The 17,615-nt window shown below is 39.2% G+C and overlaps 1 protein-coding gene across 2 annotated transcripts in view; it reads right to left on the reverse strand.

Moving 5' to 3' along the window:
- The window catches only part of Mospd1 (motile sperm domain containing 1), a 29,416-nt gene that overhangs the window by 2,077 nt on the left and 9,724 nt on the right, over positions 1 to 17,615 (reverse strand). The window contains exons 2-5 of one of the 2 annotated variants that reach the window (XM_008826767.3): positions 11,025 to 11,278; positions 10,834 to 10,909; positions 8,860 to 9,077; positions 1,070 to 1,122 (exon numbers count right to left, since the gene is read on the reverse strand). In XM_008826767.3, coding sequence (XP_008824989.1) covers positions 1,070 to 1,122; positions 8,860 to 9,077; positions 10,834 to 10,909; positions 11,025 to 11,178 — 501 coding nt within the window. In that variant the 5' untranslated portion in view covers positions 11,179 to 11,278. Of the gene's footprint in view, positions 1 to 960; positions 1,123 to 8,859; positions 9,078 to 10,833; positions 10,910 to 11,024; positions 11,279 to 17,615 lie in introns of both variants that reach the window. The other variant, XM_008826766.3, reaches the window with a different exon arrangement.

Below are 17,615 nucleotides of genomic sequence, written 5' to 3' on the forward strand. Positions count from 1 at the left end.
GAGAGAGAGAGAGAGAGGAAGATAATCACATAGGACTGGGGCAGTCTAAAAATCTGTCTCCAAATGTAAAAGCTGAGATAATTCTTGGAGGATGGACAGGAAAGATCCAGAATATTGGTAGGTATTTCAAGTGATGGCACTGCACAATCAAGACTCTAGGAGGCAGCCCATGGTTCTAGATGAGCTTTTGTGGAATCAATAAATCATTCAAAAGACTCTACTCAAGGATTTATAAAGTGGAGCACCTAGACAAAATCGGTTCATTGAGGTCTCTACCACTGAGAGTTGCTGTAAATGTCAAACTATAGAGCTATACTTCTTCCTGTGGACTTTGGGGAACCAATTAAGGTCTTTCAGAGTAAGGAACAATCATGCAACCAAAACGGAAAGGAAATCAACCTCACAGCAATGTGATAGATTGTTTGGGGGGTAAGGTCAAAGGGGAAGGAACAAGGAGAGTAGGAACACAGAAGGTAGGGAGAGAATAGAGAGAGCAATTAAAAAAAAAGAAAAGAAAAGAAAACCGGGCATGGTAGCACATGCCTATAGTTCCAACACTTGGGAGGCAGAATCAAGAGGACCATCATGAGTTTGAGGCCAGCGTGGGACACATAGTGGGACAGCTGGGCTACATGAGACCCTGTCTCAAAGAAATTTAAAATAAAAATAAATAAATAGGAAAATAAAAATACACTAGGAATACTGAGAGCAAATACAAGAAAGAGTTGGTATCAGAGGAAAGGTGAGGGGAAAAGAGATTGCCTCCTATAGCCCAGGCTGGCCTCAAACTCACTATGTAGCCAAGGATGACCTTGAACACCTGATACTCCTTCTTCCAGCTATCAAGTACACTTCTGTGACTGGCTCAAATGTATGCAATTTATACAGGTGCTATACCATTGTAAATCAATAAAACCCTACATGTAAATACACATACCAATTCATCTTTAAAACCCTTACCTAAGATATAAGCAGCCACTAATTTTTGATTCACACTTAAGTGGAGGTAGAGAGGCACCAGCGATTCCATATCCCCCAGAGTAGGCAGCATCAAGGCCGCAATACATACCACTCCCAGGAAGACAGTTAGCAAACTAGGTCCTGAAGAGACAGTTCTGTTTTCTGTAAAAAAAAAAAATTTAAACCCTGAGCTGGCTTCTAAAAACAGCTTAGGACATAAGTTCCTTCAGACAGAGCAACCACACCACTCACCTGTACTGCCTTTTGGCTTACTTCTATCAACCCATCCCCAGTATTCCTATTTCATGAAGACTCACACACTGCACTTATATGGAAACTAGAACTTAATTCTCAGTCATTACAGGCTGATTTGCTGAAATATCACAGGAAGATAGTGAACTCCCTACTGAAAAAAACAGTGGTTTCAAACTCCCCACTGCCTGACCCTAGACTATAATAGAAAATAGTCATTTGGGAATAAATCATTAATACCTGTGTGTTTTTTAATGAATTTTTATTTTGCATGTTATGAGTGTTTCGTCTGCATGTATGTAAGTGCACCATGTATATGCAATGCCCATGGGGACCAGAAGAGGGTGAAAGAGCCCCTGAAACTGTACTTAGAGGGGACTGTTAGCCACCATGTGAATTCTGGGAACTGAACTTGGGTCCTCCTGTAAGAACAGCCAATGCTCTTAACTGCTGAGCCATTTCACAATACCCCAATATCTATGTATTTTTAAATTGTACACATGACTTCTATACTACTATATAAAATACAGATTTCTAAAAGAATGCACGAAAAGTGAATTGACATTCAATACTTGCTTCCTGTACACCAGTAGATTGCTTGTGCATATCAACAAGCCCTGACTTAATATGGCTCAAAACTTTATGGTGGTGCAACTGCAATATGCATTATAGAACTTTATGGTGGTGCAACTGCAGTATGCATTACAGAAACCACATGCAAAATTGTGAATTTTCATGCATGGTAAACTAGTTACCATACTGGGCACCAGCAGTGAGTTGTGGCTCTCAATGAGCATAGCAATCACAAGAGGAAACAACCGACACACTACAGCAGACCATGTGGCTAAGCAATGGTGCTCTTACATTAGGGGTATTCAATGAATTTTCCAAAGGTGACATGTTCAATTTGCAATGGGTTAATTGGGACATGGCCCCATCATGAGTCTAGGAGCATTTATACTCCATTTGTGCACACTACACTAGAGCTGCACTACCTTTTGGGAACATCTCAGGGAGATCTTCACGCAGGTTTCATTTTAGTAACTGCAGCATCCTGCTACCAGTTTTGAAATGTTAAGGTACCGGGGCTGGAGCAATGGCTCAGTGGTTAAGAGCACTGACTGTTCTTGCAGAGGACCCAGATTCGATTCTCAGCACTCACATGGCAGCTAACAACCGTGTATAACTCTAGTTTCAAGGGATCCAATGCCCTCTTCTGAACTCCGCAGGCATTACATGGCATGGGTGCATGTACATACGTGCAGGCAATACGCTCATACACATATGAAAAATAAAAATAATTTTAAAAAAGAAAATGTTAAGGTATCAGAAAGGCACTACTTGAATGTTATTACTTTTCCTTATGAAAGTTCTTGCCTTCTGCTCTACCTCGTTTATAGAAAAGAAGAAAGCAACAAAAACATCTGGTAAGGAGCTGGAGAAATGGCTCAGGGGTGGTTTCTCTTGCAGAGGACCCAGGTTAAGTTCTGAGCACCCATATGGCAGCTAACAACAGTCAGTGACTCCAGTCCCAGGGGATTCAATGCCCTCTTCTGACTTCTGTGGGCATTGTACACACGTGGTGTACTTATATACATGCAGGAAAAACATTAGTGCACATAAAATAAAAATAAGTTAACTTTAAAAACATCTGGTAAGTTTCTACTAAGTGAAGAAAGGTAGTCACTGAAAAAAACAAATTGTTTATGATTCTACTTGTATCAAGGATCTAAAACAGTCAAACTCACAGAAGCAGAGGGTAGAATGATGGCTGCCAGGTCCTGGGAGAAGATGCTAGTAGGAGTTGCTAATCAGTGCACATAAGTCTCAATCTTGTGATATGAAATATGTTCTAGAGACATGCTCTAAACCATAGTACCCAGAGTTAGCAATACTATATGGTACACCTAAAAATCAGTTGAGAGCCTGATGCAGTGCTGTAAGCATATCATCCCAACACTCAGGAGGCTGAGGTCAGAGGATCACAAGTTCAAGGCCAGTCTGTGCTATAGCAAACTATGTGTCTTGCTGAATATTCTTAAAATTAAAATGTTGAAGATATGGCTGGGCATGGTAGCACATGCCTATAATCCCATATACTCCAGAGTGTAAAGCAAGAGCATTGAAACTGTGAGACCAGCCTGGGTTACATATAGAGTTTAAGGCCAGTGTCAACAACTTAGAGGAGCCCAGTCTCAAAAATAAATGCTGGGCTGGGGAGATGAATAATTGGGTAAACTTCATGTTGCACAAGCATAAAGACCCAAGTTTGATCCCAGTACCCATGATATCATGTACCTATAACCCTGCTTGGGGGATAGGAGGGAGGACAAAACAGACAGATCCCTGGGGCTTGCTGTCCAGCTAGTCTATTGGAAAACAGTGAGCTACAGGTTAGGTGAGAGACCCTACCTCAAAAAAGTAGGTGGAGAGTAACAGAGGCAGACATTCAATGCTGACATCTGGCCTCCACATTTGCACACACAGACAAGTACACACACACACACACACACACACACACACACACACAGGATCTGCTATAAAAATAAAAATAAACATGGTCATGGTGGTACATGCCTGCAATCCCAGAACTTGGGAGGTGGAGGCAAGAGTTTATGTACCCCGACACATACATGCATGTGCATACACAGACACAGACACACACACACACACACACACACACAAAATAAATGTTAAAATAAAAGGGCTAAGGATGTAGCTCAGTAATAGAGAGTGCTTGCCTAGTATTTGCAAGGCCCTAAATTTAATTGCTAATAACAGACACACACACAGAGGATCTGCTAACAAGCCTAATATTACATAGTTCTGAGTGTATGTGTACAATATATACCCGTCTTTTTAAAGGAACATAATAATAGGTTTGGAGTGATGGCTAGGCAGCTAACAGTCATTCATAAATCCAGTTGCAGGGGTCCAACACCCTCTTCTGGTCTCCATAGACATTGTATGCACTTAGTGCACTTATATACATGCAGACAAAATACTCATACACATGAACTATAAATAAATAAAAATTTAAGAAAGAAACACAATAACAGCATTTTCTACTATGTGCGTTTTCCTAGTAATCTTCCTTTCATTAAAAGGAATAGCCAAGAGCAACACAATCTTGGTGTTTTATTAATGAAATAATATTGTTCCTTCTATTAGGTGGACCTTTTCTAAATTATTAATACCTTAGCTGTTGTGAAATTTAATTGAACTTCACCGAAGTTAAATAGGTAAAAACAAATATGAATTTCATAGTGATTACTGCTTGAGATGAAACAATAGCATAAAAAATTTCTTTTAAATCTTATTTTATTTGCAAATGAAATAACTATATTCACTGCAAGAATGATTTTAATGAAAAACATATGACAACTACACTGTTTCCTGCCAACTAATGGTAAAGATAAAATCAGCTGGGTGTGGTGGCATACACTTGAAATCCCAGGCCTTGGGAGGTAGAAACAAGAGAATTGCTCAAAATTCAAGGCCAAGCTGGTTGACATAAAGAGTTCTAGACTAGCTTGGGCTACATACCAAGACTTGTAGTGAGTTTCAGGCTAGGCTTATCTCAGAAAAAAAAAAGATAATTTCTAAAAATTTTTAGGATTTATAGAATTTTCAAACTAGGATCTATAATTGTACTTGGGAGATGGAAGCAGGAAGATCAGGAGTAACCTGGTCTAAAGAGTAAGAACGTGTCTCAAAAATAAAATTAAGAAGTAGAAAACAAATTTCTTTCCATTATCTCATCTTCATACAGTTAGAACTGTTTACAAATGCCCATATAGGGGCTAGAGAGGTGGTTCAAGACCTAAGACACTTTCTACTCTTCCAGAGGACTGAGTTTACTTCCCAGCACCCAAATAAGGTGGCTCACAACACCAGGTGCCTGTAACTCCAGCTAAAGGGAATCTGATATCTTCTTTTGGCTTCCAGGGAGACACACACACACACACACACACACACACACACACGCACGAATAAAAAGTATATCTTCAAAATCCCCACATACACATGTAAAATAGGGGTTGGAGAGATAGCTCAGTGAGTAAAGGGCACTAAATGGAAGGACCTGAGTTTGAATCCCCAGAATCCACATAAAGCTGGCCATAGTAGCACATTTGTCTGTAATCTGAATACTGCTATGAGGAGTTGAGAGGTAGAGACCTGATGTACACACAACTGTGAACAAAAGACCTTGTGTCAAACAAGGTAGATTGACACCTAAGATTGTCTGACTTCCATATATACACTGTGGCACATGTACACCTGCACCCACACCCAAGAACCTACATATACACATATATTTTTTTTTTGGTCTCTTTGAAACAGGGTCTCCCTGTAGCCACAGCTGGCCTGAACTCACTGTGTAGACCAAGCTGGCCTTGAACTCACAGAGATTCAACTGCCTCTGCCTCCCAAGTGCTGGGATTATGCCCAGCTTAATACCATATATTTTATAACTGCTTCCCCCTTCACTAATTAATATGAAGCTTTTTCTACGTCAGTATACAAACATCATTCTATTAGATCCTTGTAAATGCCTGCCTGGCATTCTATCTTATTAACACTCATAATTTAATCGGTTCCCAACTGATGGACTTTTAGGTTATTTTCAGGTTTTATTATTACAAACAATAATGAGGAACCTAATTTTCTGAAGGCAGAGGGTACAGACTCAAACGTGACAAAGACACAACAGTTCATCATGGTAATTAGGATAAACCCACCAATATGTAGCTATATCTTTTAAATGTCTTTAATAGCCTGGGCTCTACTATTTTATAAATGCATATTTTATGTGTTTCTCTTAATTTTAACAGTGTATTTCTGTTACATTAAAAGACACAAAAATAGCCGGGCGTGGTGGCGCACGCCTTTAGTCCCAGCACTTGGGAGACAGAGGCAGGTGGATCTCTATGAGTTTGAGGCCAGCCTGGTCTACATAGTGAGTTCCAGGTCAGCTGGGGCTACAGGGAGACCCTGTCTCAAAAAAGACCAAAAAAAAAAAAAAAGACACAAAAAACAGCCGGGTGTGGTGGTGCACGCCTTTAATCCCAGCACTTGGGAGGCAGAGGTAGATGGGTCTCTGAGAGTTCAAGGCCAGCCTGGTCTACATAGTGAGTTCCAGGACAGCTGGGAGACCCTGTCTCAAAAAGAACCCCCCCAAAAGACACAAAAATAAAATTTATGTTCATAGAGATGGTCTATAAAGTAACATGGAACATTTATATAAGCCAATTTATTAACTATATGGAATTATAGGGTTGTTTTCTTTTTCTGAATTTGATACTGTAGTTTTTGTTGTTGTTTCTGAGACTAGGTCTCATGTGTCCCAGACTAGCCTAAAACTATGTAACATAGGATGACTCTGAAGTCCTGATCTTCCTGCCTCTACCTCCCAAGTGCTGGGACTATAGGTATGCAATATGAAGTTTAATCTTTTAAGATAGGGCCTTTGTATGTATCCCTAGCTGGCCTCCAACTCACTCTATAGCCCATGATGGCCATGAATTTGTGGTATTCCTACTGCTATGCCTTCTGAGTGCTAGAATCACAAGTATGTGCCTCCATGTCTGGCATGCTGTATGATTTTATACATTAAAAATAAGAAACCTGGGGCTGGAGAGATGGCTCGGCAGTTAAGAACACTGGCTGTTCTTGCAGAAGACCCGGGTTTGAATCCCAGCACCCACATGGCAGCTAAGAACTGCCCATAACTCTAGTTCCAGGGGATCCGACAGCCTCTCTGTCCTCTGCGGGCATTGCACGACATGAAAGCACTTAACTTACATGTAGGCAATACATGCATACACATAAAAATAACAAATAAAATATTTAAAAAAATAAATAAAAATAAGAAACTTTTCATTTTACTGAACTTTTTTTTTGGTCTTTTTGAGACAGGGCCTCCCTGTAGCCCCAGATTGTCTGGAACTCAGTATGTAGACCAGGCTGGCCTTGAACTTGAGATCTTCTTGTAAAGACATGCACCACCACGCCAAGCTCATTTTACTGAATTTTAATTTTAGGGTGTCACTATTTAGTCAAGGCTGGCCTCAAACTGGAGATCCTCCTGTTTCATCCACCTGGGTTCTGGAATTACAGGTGTGCACCGCCCTAGCTCTTAACATATTTTAAAATCCAAATGTTTCAGAATGTACCCTTTATCCATTTTCCAGCTAACAGTGAGTCCTATTACACTCTGCACTTATAATACCATGCTCTGGTTAAATTCTTTTCTAAGCTAGCAACTTGAAAAAAAAAAAAACATTTTAAAGCCTCCTAGTGGGGGAGGGACTCAGGAAAACATCTAGTTTGACATTTGAGCTCAGCACAACCTCATAGGTTTGATTCCTACTACTGTGGAAAAAAATGACTCTAATCAATTTATTGCCACATAATGAGGGACAGTAGAGTGCCAATCCATCAATGAGACATTTTTGCCTGGGCTGCAAATGGACCTACCTATTAGACCTATTCACACATCTACTGTGTAACTACTCTGTGTGATAAAATGGTTTTTCACAGACGTTTTCTCTTTTTTTGTTTTCTTTTTTGTAATAGGGTCTCATTTAGCCCAAGCTGGCCTTGAACACTATGTAATGAAGGATGACCCTGAACTCCTGATTCTCTTGCCTCCACCTCCCACCACCTCCTAATCCATGGACTTAAAGCTCTGGACCACGACATCAGTCAAATGTTCCCCTTCATCAAAAGATCTATGAGTTGATATAATGACAAGTAAAATTTTAAAATATCCCCCATGTTTCACTTTCTTTCATTTCATTTTTTGAGACAGTCTTACTATGTAGCCCTCATGGCAACCCTCCTGCTTCAGCTGGTATGCTGGGATTACAGGCATGTGACAGCACACCTGGTTTATATGTTTCAAATTCAGGGACAGTTGGTATCACATTCATATCTCTATCTGAAAATTTCTGTTTTTCTATGGAAAATTTTATCTCCCTAGTCTTATAACAGGGTTGGTGGGAAATACTTAGAAGTTGGGAGGGAAGAAGAATGACGTCTGAAAGTTGAATTATGAGGATAATATCAATGTTGAAAGTATATATCATAACACCTCTGAGTATCTAAGCTGGAAGGAAATGAAGAATAGAGAGGGATTCAATTAATAGCCCACAGGGGATATTATAATCTACTTAGTTTAATTAACTTCAACTTTAATGAGATTTTTTTTCAAAATAATATGAATAGTGCACTAAGCTTGGCCTATTGCCAAAATGAATCTCTCTTTGTTCAAACTAATTAAATGAGAAAGGATATAGCAAAGTCATAGAAACAATAGTACATAATTGCTAAACTGTATTAGCATTATAAAGTATGGTGCCTATACTGTTCAATTGAAGATATATTGGAGATATACATATATATATTTCACATAGATTTCAAGCCTACAGTGGCAACTGCCCACTACTTACATCCTAATCTAGTGAGGGTTACTTTCTTCTAGGCTCAGCTTTTTTCTCTGTTTCAGGTACCTAATTCTCTAAGATCCATTTTGAAATGCTGACTAGGTTTAAAATGGTGGATTATGTGGCTAGTAATTTTTTAGCTCCCTGATTCAAGTTGAAAATGTTTATGAATTTAAAAGGGTTTTAAAAACAATACTACCTGGTTGATACGACTGCTCAAAAAATATACTTTCTGTTAAATGTTCTTTTATTCTTTTTTCCTCTTCTTCCTTTTGTTGTTCCTTTGCTGATGGGAGAAGAGTAGCAATCACCTCTTTCCTTCCTAAAGCCTTCCTCTGGCTTTGCTCAGAAACTTGGAGGCGGAATTTGTCTATCACACCATAGTGACAGGCTCGAACATCTCTATGACGAATCACACTGAAAACAGGAAAAAAATAACAAAGCCTGTTTAGGTTTCAGGGGCCTTTCAAATAGAAGGCATCATGACAGTCAATAGGACAAAATAATACTAGCTGACTACAACCAAATACTCAAAATTTGATAAGGACACTGAAAAAAAAAATCATCACATAGCCCAAGGGGAAAAACGAGCAATTCTGAAATATTTAATGAAAGCACATACTCTGAAACAGATAATACAAGTCTTTCATATGTGTGATGCTGGGGATTGAACACAGGGCCTCAAGCATCCTAGGCAAACAGTCTATTACTGAGGTATACCCCCACCCCAGAATAAAAGTCTTAAGTAACTTCACATGGGGGCACAAGCCTTCAATCCCAGCACTTGGGAGGCAGGGGCAGGCAGATCTCTGGAGTTTGAGGCCAGCCTGGTCTACATAGCGACTTCCAGGCCACCCGGGGCTGCAAGGAGACCCTGTCTCAAAAAAGACTAAGAAAAAAAGTCTTAAGTAAAAGAATAATAGATAAAGAAAATTCCTTTTAGCAATGATTTTTTCTAGATATCTGTTAAAGATGTGATTTTTAAATAGGAATATAAGAAAGTTTCTCCCTCACAAACATAATAAATTCCTATTGTTATTTGTTATTGAAATAAGAAAACTTAAAATTAATTTGCACACAGGTAAGATAAGCAACTCACTCTGACAAAGGACCAGAAGGCTAACAATGTACCTCTGTACTTTTCTAAAGAGAAAAGAATGTTAAGCTACTGTAATTTTTTGAGTTTTCAAAAATTCCCTTTATTAAACTTTTTTCATCGTAGGGAATGCAAAAACAATCAGGTCAAGGGTAATTATTAGGTAAGACTACATTTCTTTGGAATAGTCTTGCTTATTATGTATTGAATAAAAAAACCCAAAAGAAATATACAAAAACCTGTTTCCAAAGAAACATCATCTTATGGCTTTGGGATGATGAAAATATATTCAAAGAGGTAAGAGTTCTGCTTCTCTGCATAAAAGACTTCAACAAATAGTTTACTTGGTAGCTTAAAATATCGGTTGGTCAATGGATTCCTCTGGTCAGCACGAGTTCTCAAGTGAAAATTAAATATGAACAGTTTGAACAAACTATCACTTATATGATGGGTGTGGTGACACATACCTTTAAGGCCAGCACTTTGGAGGCAGAGGTAGGCGGATCTCTGTGAGTTCCAGGCAAGCTGGGGCTGCAGGAAGACCCTGTCTCAAAAAGGCCAAAAAAAAAAAAAATCACTTATCTGACACTCTAAGAGGAAATTATCTGGAAACACTCCCGTAACCTTTTACAGATGAGTAGTTACACACTTGCTTCCTGTTTATACAGATTAACTGCTAGGCTTTATAGCTGAATCATTTCAGACAAACTTGTATTGCTATTGTTCTTAGAATGTAGTATTATTAGTTTCACAAATGTCACTATAATAGCAGGATGTCCCAAAGAAAGCTAAATTCCCTATTATAGCTGGAGAAATATAAAGGAGTAAGTCAGAACTTGATCTTCATAAACATCACAGCCTCAGCTGAAACCACAAAAGGAAATACTGGGCCAAATGCAGTCAGTATTTGGTTGCCTTGTATAGGATCTTTCAGAAGCTTCTCAAATTTTGAGAAACTTTTCATTAAAAGTATAAAAACCTATATAGGAACAGCTTCAAGAAAAGACCTTTTTCAAGCGAAAACATAAATATAAATAACACGGAAAAGGTGTTAGCAAGAAGTGTTTTTTGACTTACATATCCACACAACATTGAGGCTTTACTGCACCTGCAGCGTCAACGACAACATATTTATTTGGAGTAGTACACAAAACTGAAAGAAAAAGTCACAATGTCCATTAGTGTTTTTAAATCAATTAGTTTCTACAAGTAAAAAATTAGTAGGGACTAGTTAAAAATTTATAAGCTAGATCACCTAGGAGACTCACCTTTGAACTTTAAGGCAAACTCATAGGGATTATACAGAGTCAACACTTGCTTATGTGTTGACTGATCATCTGCATAAAATATTAGCTCCGTGGGAAACACAAAAACAGGAAGGTTTCCTTCCACTAACTCTGGTTGTCTTTTTTGTTGATGCATTGGCACTGAATCCCCCTCGCTGCTGCTTCTGTCTTCACAGTCTCAAATCTATTTTGGACTTTCTTAGATGCACTTAAAAGCTCCAAAACATTTTGGCAATCTAGAAACAAAGGAGAAAAAGAGAACTACATGATACCGATTTTCAGGACTCTGGAGTCACTCCCCAAAAAGCATATTTTGGGACTGGCAAGATTACTCAGCAGGTAAAGGTGCTTGCAACCAAGTCTGATGACCTGGGTTCCATCTATACTGGAAGGAGACAACTGACTCCTAAAAGTTGTCCTCTAACCTCCACACAGGCACTAGGGCACATGCATACACATGCACATACATACACCCACACACAGTAAATAAATGTTATATTTTTAAGCATATGCATTAAAATAGGTCCCCAAGATATTAAAAATGTGCCTTTTGGCCTTTTCTTCTTCCTTATTTAGCTTTTTACAAAATTACACAAAGAAATTTACATGTTTCTTCCATGTTCAGGATTTCCACCTATGATAAAATCACATAAATATTTAAAGAAAAGTAGCTTTCTCAAATTAATTATCTCCTTTCAAAGGTGATGATCAATCCAAGAGATACCACTCATGAAAACACAGCCTTGTGTGTGCAGGTGACTGCAGAGGCCAGAAGAGGATGGCAAATCCACTTGAGCTGCAGTTACAGGTGGCCTATGTGGGTGCTGGTAACCAAACTTGGGTGGCCCCATGGTTAAGGGCGCTTGGTGTTCTTTTAAAGTACCAGAGGTTGGTTCTCAGAACTCATGTTGGGCAGCTCACAACTGTGTGTAACTCCAGCTCCAGGGGATGTGACATCCTCTTCTGGCTTCCCAGGGCATCTGCATATTGCCTCTCCCCATACACACATTTTTTTTAAAGACTTTTTGAAAAACAGAAAAATTAGCTGGGTGTGGAAGTGAAGGCCTTTAATCCTAGTACTTGAGAGGAAGATGCAGGTGGATCTCTTGAGTTTGAGGCCAGCCTGGTCTACATAGTGAGCTTCAGGCTAGCCAGGGCTACATAGTGAGACCCTTTCTTCTTATTCCTTTAGTTTGTATATGTTGTATTAATAAATCATTTTTGTGTGTGCATAGTAGACTCTTTTTTTTCCTACTGGAACTCGGGACACCTAAGACGTCTTGAAGCAGGATGACTACACTTGCTAAGCAGTCCTTGGAGATTTCATTGAAAATTCCAAGTCAATAAGCACTCTCTGGCACTCATAGCACCATGCCTCCACTCCTGAGTCAAGTACACAGGATTTGTGAGAGCTGTGAGTCCAACTTCACAGGACTTTTGGATTCCTTTTGGGTTCCCGAATGTGTTCCAGAGAATTGTAGCTGGCAGAAGTCTGTCTGTCAAGTACGATACTTCTATATTTATTTCCTAACCTCATTGTTGTCAATATTATTATTTAGGAAACATCCCGAGTGACTTTATAAAAAAAAAAAAAGATTTACCTTATTTTTTTTTAACCTTTTTTGGGAATTTAAAAAAAAATTTATTTATTTTTCATTTTATGTGTATGACTGTATTGCCTGCATGTGTGTAAATGTACCCATGTCATGCAATGCCCATGGAGGTCAGAAGAGGGTGTTGGATCTCCTGGAACTGGAGTTATGGGCAGGTGTTGGCCTCTATGTGGGTGCTGGGATTCAAACCCGGTCTTCTGCAAGAACAGCCAGTGCTCCTAGCCGTTGAGTTATCTCTCCAGCCCGTTTTTGAAAATTTTATACATTAGTCCTGTATTTACATCATTTCTATACCTCCCTCTCTCCCCACCAATTCTTCCCATGTCCCTCCTCACTCCCTGTCAATTTCCTGACCTCTTTGATTATTGTTGCATATCATATATAACCTGTTGGGTTCATTTAGTGTTGCCTATATGTATGTGTTTAGAGCCAACTACTTGGGATTGGATAACCTATCGGGTAACTGGTCTCTGGAGAAAACTGCTTCTCTCTCCCAAAGCAGCCATTAATGGCCTGTAGTTCTTCATCTAGAGGTAGGACCTTGTGAAATTTTCCCAGTCCACGTTGGCCTGTCAACTGGTGTTGTCATTATAGAATACATGGGGTGAGGATATAGCTCAGTTGGTAGAGTGCTTGCCTACCATGCACAAAGTACTGGGTTCAATTCTCAGCACCAAATAAAACCAGTTATGGTGGCTCATGCCTGTTAATGCCAGAACTCAAGTGGTAGCACGAGGATCAGAAGTTCAAAGTCATCCATCTAGGCTTCATAGAAATTTTAAGACCAGTCTGAGTTAATGAGACTTTGCCTCAAAATAAATAAATAAAATAATAAAATTCAATGTTCAATCCCCAGCACCAAAAAGAAAAAGGTACAATGGAGGTATAGTAGTGAGACATACTTGTAATCCTGGCACTCAGGAGGCTAAGGTAAGACTGCTATGAGTTAGAGGCCCACCTGAGCTAGACAGTGAAGTCTTATCTCTAAAACTAACCAAACAAAAAATGCAAATTGTAAAAATGCTTAGAATAACCAATTTTCATTCTGTGGATCACACTTTTACAATACATTTATTACTGTGAGTTCAGCTTCTTACATATTCAAAGAGAACTCTAACCAATGAATAAATTAGTTTTACAGCGATCACGACTTTGTTTTTAGAAGATTTTTATTATTTCTAATTATGTGCATGTGTATGTGAAGGGTTTATACATGTGATTGAAGGTGTTCACAGAGGCCAGAGCCATCTGATATGGGTGCTGGGAAGCAAATTGGGTGTTCTTTAAGAGTAGTATCTGTTCTTAATCTCTGAGCCATCTCACCAGCCCCAGGGCTCTGATTCTTATTGAGGCTTTCTGAACTTTCATGAAATAGCATACAATATCATCAAGTGTAAAAATGTAGATGGAAGTCATGCACAGGCTCTGACTTCAAGAAATTCAACTGTAAGCTGGGCATGGTTGTGCTCACCTTTATTCCCAGCATTGGGAAGGCAGAGGCAGGGTGATCTCTGTAAGTTTACGGCCAGTCTGGTCTACATAATAGATCCAGTCTTGAAACAAGGAAAGAGACATTAAGGAAGATGAGGGGAGGGGAGGAAGAAGGGAAAGAAGAAGAGAAGAAATCCAACTATAGAGGTAAGGCATGGTAGTGTACACCTGCAATCCCAGTATTGGATACTGAGGCAGGAGGGATCCTGGATCCTTAGTTAGAAGCCAGCCTGGGCTACAGTAAGACCCTGTCTCAAGAAAGAAAACCAGAAAAGTATTGGGAGGAGGAGGGTGCTGCTTGTGCAAAGACAAGTGTGAAGGCAAAGGGAAGACACAGAAGCCCAGCCTGTCACACAATCAATTCAGCTCTATGTCCACTACTTTAGAACACATATGTTCATAACAGTGTTGGATTTGTTTCTGGGTTTGACTTTCACTAAACTAATGGGGCCTGTTGGCATTTTTATTTGTAGTAATATCTAGTGTTTTTATAATTCATACCAGATTATATGGACTTTTATTAATTATATAGACTGAATGATTAACAAGATCTTAGATAAAGTGTTGCCTGGAATTTACTAAGTGCGAACTGTTTCCTATTGTTATAATTCTTATTGTTCTTCAATTATGAATAGACTAGACTGAGACAAAAAAAGCAATGTCACCAAGTTTCCTGCCTTCATATCCTGTATTTTTTCTACTCTACCAAAATATTTCCACTAAAGAATATTCTGAAAAGCATATGACTTAAATAACTCTAATTTATCATATTTATTGTCTCAATTAATTTTTCTTCTTTCTTTCCTTTCCTCCATCCATTTCTTCCCCTTCTCCCCCATCTCAGTTTCTTTCAAGAAGGGGTTCCATTCTGTAGCCAAATTTGGCCTCAGTCTCACAGCAGTTCTTCTGCCTCAGCCTCTCGAATGCTGGGATTACAGGCTTAAGTCATCACACTTGGCTCTGAAGTCTTTTCTTTTGTTCAAACTCACATGTTTCTATTTGGATAATGTACTCTCAGAAGTTTGGTATATATTTTTAGTAAAAACAAATAAATTCTCTAATTACATTCTAGGAAACCTTGGTATTAGGAAGATATAAATTTGACACCATTAAATAACAGGCTCTGATTCATTCTAAAACTCTGTTCAGAGGGAAAAGTTTACGATTAAGTATTGGTTAACTTGGGGCGCTATCTAGAAAACAATAAAGCTGGATTGGGCCTTCACTCCTTATACCACAGCCATACTGTGACCACACCATTGCCAATTCCAAACAGATCAAAACTTTAAATGTTGGGGCTGGAGAGATGGTTCAATGCTTAAGGTTTCTTGCAGAAGACCCCAGTTCAATTCCTATTACCCACATCAGGCGGCTCATAAGTTCCTATAACTAAAGCTCCAGGGGATGGGATATCAGATCTCCCAGGACACCTACACTCATGTACACATATTCCCACATATACACATAATTAAAAAATAGTAATAGGCTGGGTGTGGTGGTGCACGCCTTTAGTTCCAGAATTCAGGAGGCAGAGGCTGTCGGATCTCTGTGAATTTAAGGCCAACCTGATCTACATAGAGAGTTCTAGGACAGCCAGGGCTACATAGTGAGACCCTGTCTCAAAAAAATGAATAAAAATATCAATAAAACACCCACACGGTAGCTAACAACCATCTGTAACTCCATTTCGAGGGAAATCCAATGCCCTCTTCCGACCTCTATGGGCACTGCACGACATGGGTGCACTTTCATACACGCAGGCAATACACTTATACACATAAAATATTTTTAGAAACTTTAACTGGGGCTGGAAAGGTGGCTCAGTGGTTGAGAGCACTGGATGCTCTTGCAGAGAACACGGGTTTCATTCCCAAAACCTAGACAGCAGTTAATAATCATTTGTAACTCCAGTTCCAGGGGATCCTACATCCTCTTCTGGACTCCACAGGCACCACTCAACACAGGTGCAGTTACATACCTGTGGACAAAACACTCATTGACATGAGATAAAAAATTAATGAATTAAAAATTTAAAAATATTTTTAAAAACCTTTATGTGTTAAAAAAAGAGAAAGAAAAGCCATGAAAGGACTAAAAGAAACCATAAGGAAATGTATTATAATCTCAGGCTAACAATGACATAAAACCAGAAACCAAAAGCAATGAAATTTTAATTACATAAACTTTTAAAATTATGCATAGCCTGCCTGTAATCCAGGTACTCAGGAGATGGAGGCAGGAGGATCAGAGATCAAGGTCAGCCTTAGTTATATAGCAATTTTCAGATCAGTTTGGCTACATGAGAGCCTGTCTCGGGGGAAAAAAACAATAACAAAAAAAGCAAACTATTTGTAGGAAAGGAACTTAGCTTACAAAAGGCTATTTTACCTCACAATAAGTAAAAACTTTATGATACATTTTAAAAGATCTGCCAGATTAGTAAAAAGAAAAAAAAACTGATAGCACCTAGTAAGAAATCAGGCACAGTTTTACATTCTTGATATAAATTGTCACAGCCACTATCCTGCTAAAATTAAGTACTCATACCCTCAGAGCCACAGATTTTACTTCTAAGAACTTTGTCTGGGACATATATATCCCCTGCCCCCATGCGAAGTTATATATGTGAAAGGTTTTATTTGAAGTGCTAAGGACTAAATGAAATGATTTACGTGAAGCATGGTAAAAAGGTCTTGGCACCCAATACAAGCCAGTTGTTCATAGCAAAATCCTGGAAACAGCCCAGCTCTCCATTAATAGGCTGTCCATTAGAATATGGTACATTCATTCACTGAGATACAATATATCTGTCAAAAAGAAAAAGAGGCTCTTTGTGTAGACAGACAGGAGTTGCCCTTCAAAACGTAAAGAAAGCCGACCCTGATGACATAGGCCTGTAATCCTAGCTACTCAGAAGTCTAAGACAGGAGGATCTCAAGTTCAACATTTGCCTGGTTTACTTAATGAGATCCTGTCTCAAAATAAAAAGCAGTGCGTGATAGCTTAGTGATAGAGCATGCTGCCTAGCATGTGCAAAGTCCAGGTTCAATCCCAGGTACCAAGTAAAAGACTGGGACTGGTTCAATTGCCAGCAACAAATAAAAGACTGGGATCAGAAACAAAAAGAAGGCTGAGGATATAACTCAAAGGTAGGCCTTAGGTGCAATCTCTGCCCTGTCTTTTCCCACCAAAAATTACATAGGGTGAATGCAAAATGCAAGGGGTCCTAGGTGTGGAGTACATGCTCTCATCTGTCTGGAAAGGGGAAATAAAAAGAAAGATATGCACTGGGCATGGTAACTGGTAGTACATGCCTTTAATCCCAGTACTCGGGAGGCAGAGGCAGGTGGTTCTCTGTGAGTTGAAGGCCAACTTGGTCTACATAGTGAGTTCCAGGTCAGCTGCAGCTACAGGGAGACACTTGTCTCTAAAAAACAAAAAAAGGAATGAAGGAAGGAAGGAAGGGAGG

Source organism: Nannospalax galili, unplaced genomic scaffold (genome assembly GCF_000622305.1).
Source record: "Nannospalax galili isolate Female #2095 unplaced genomic scaffold, S.galili_v1.0 scaffold371, whole genome shotgun sequence".
Classification (NCBI taxonomy): domain Eukaryota; kingdom Metazoa; phylum Chordata; class Mammalia; order Rodentia; family Spalacidae; genus Nannospalax; species Nannospalax galili.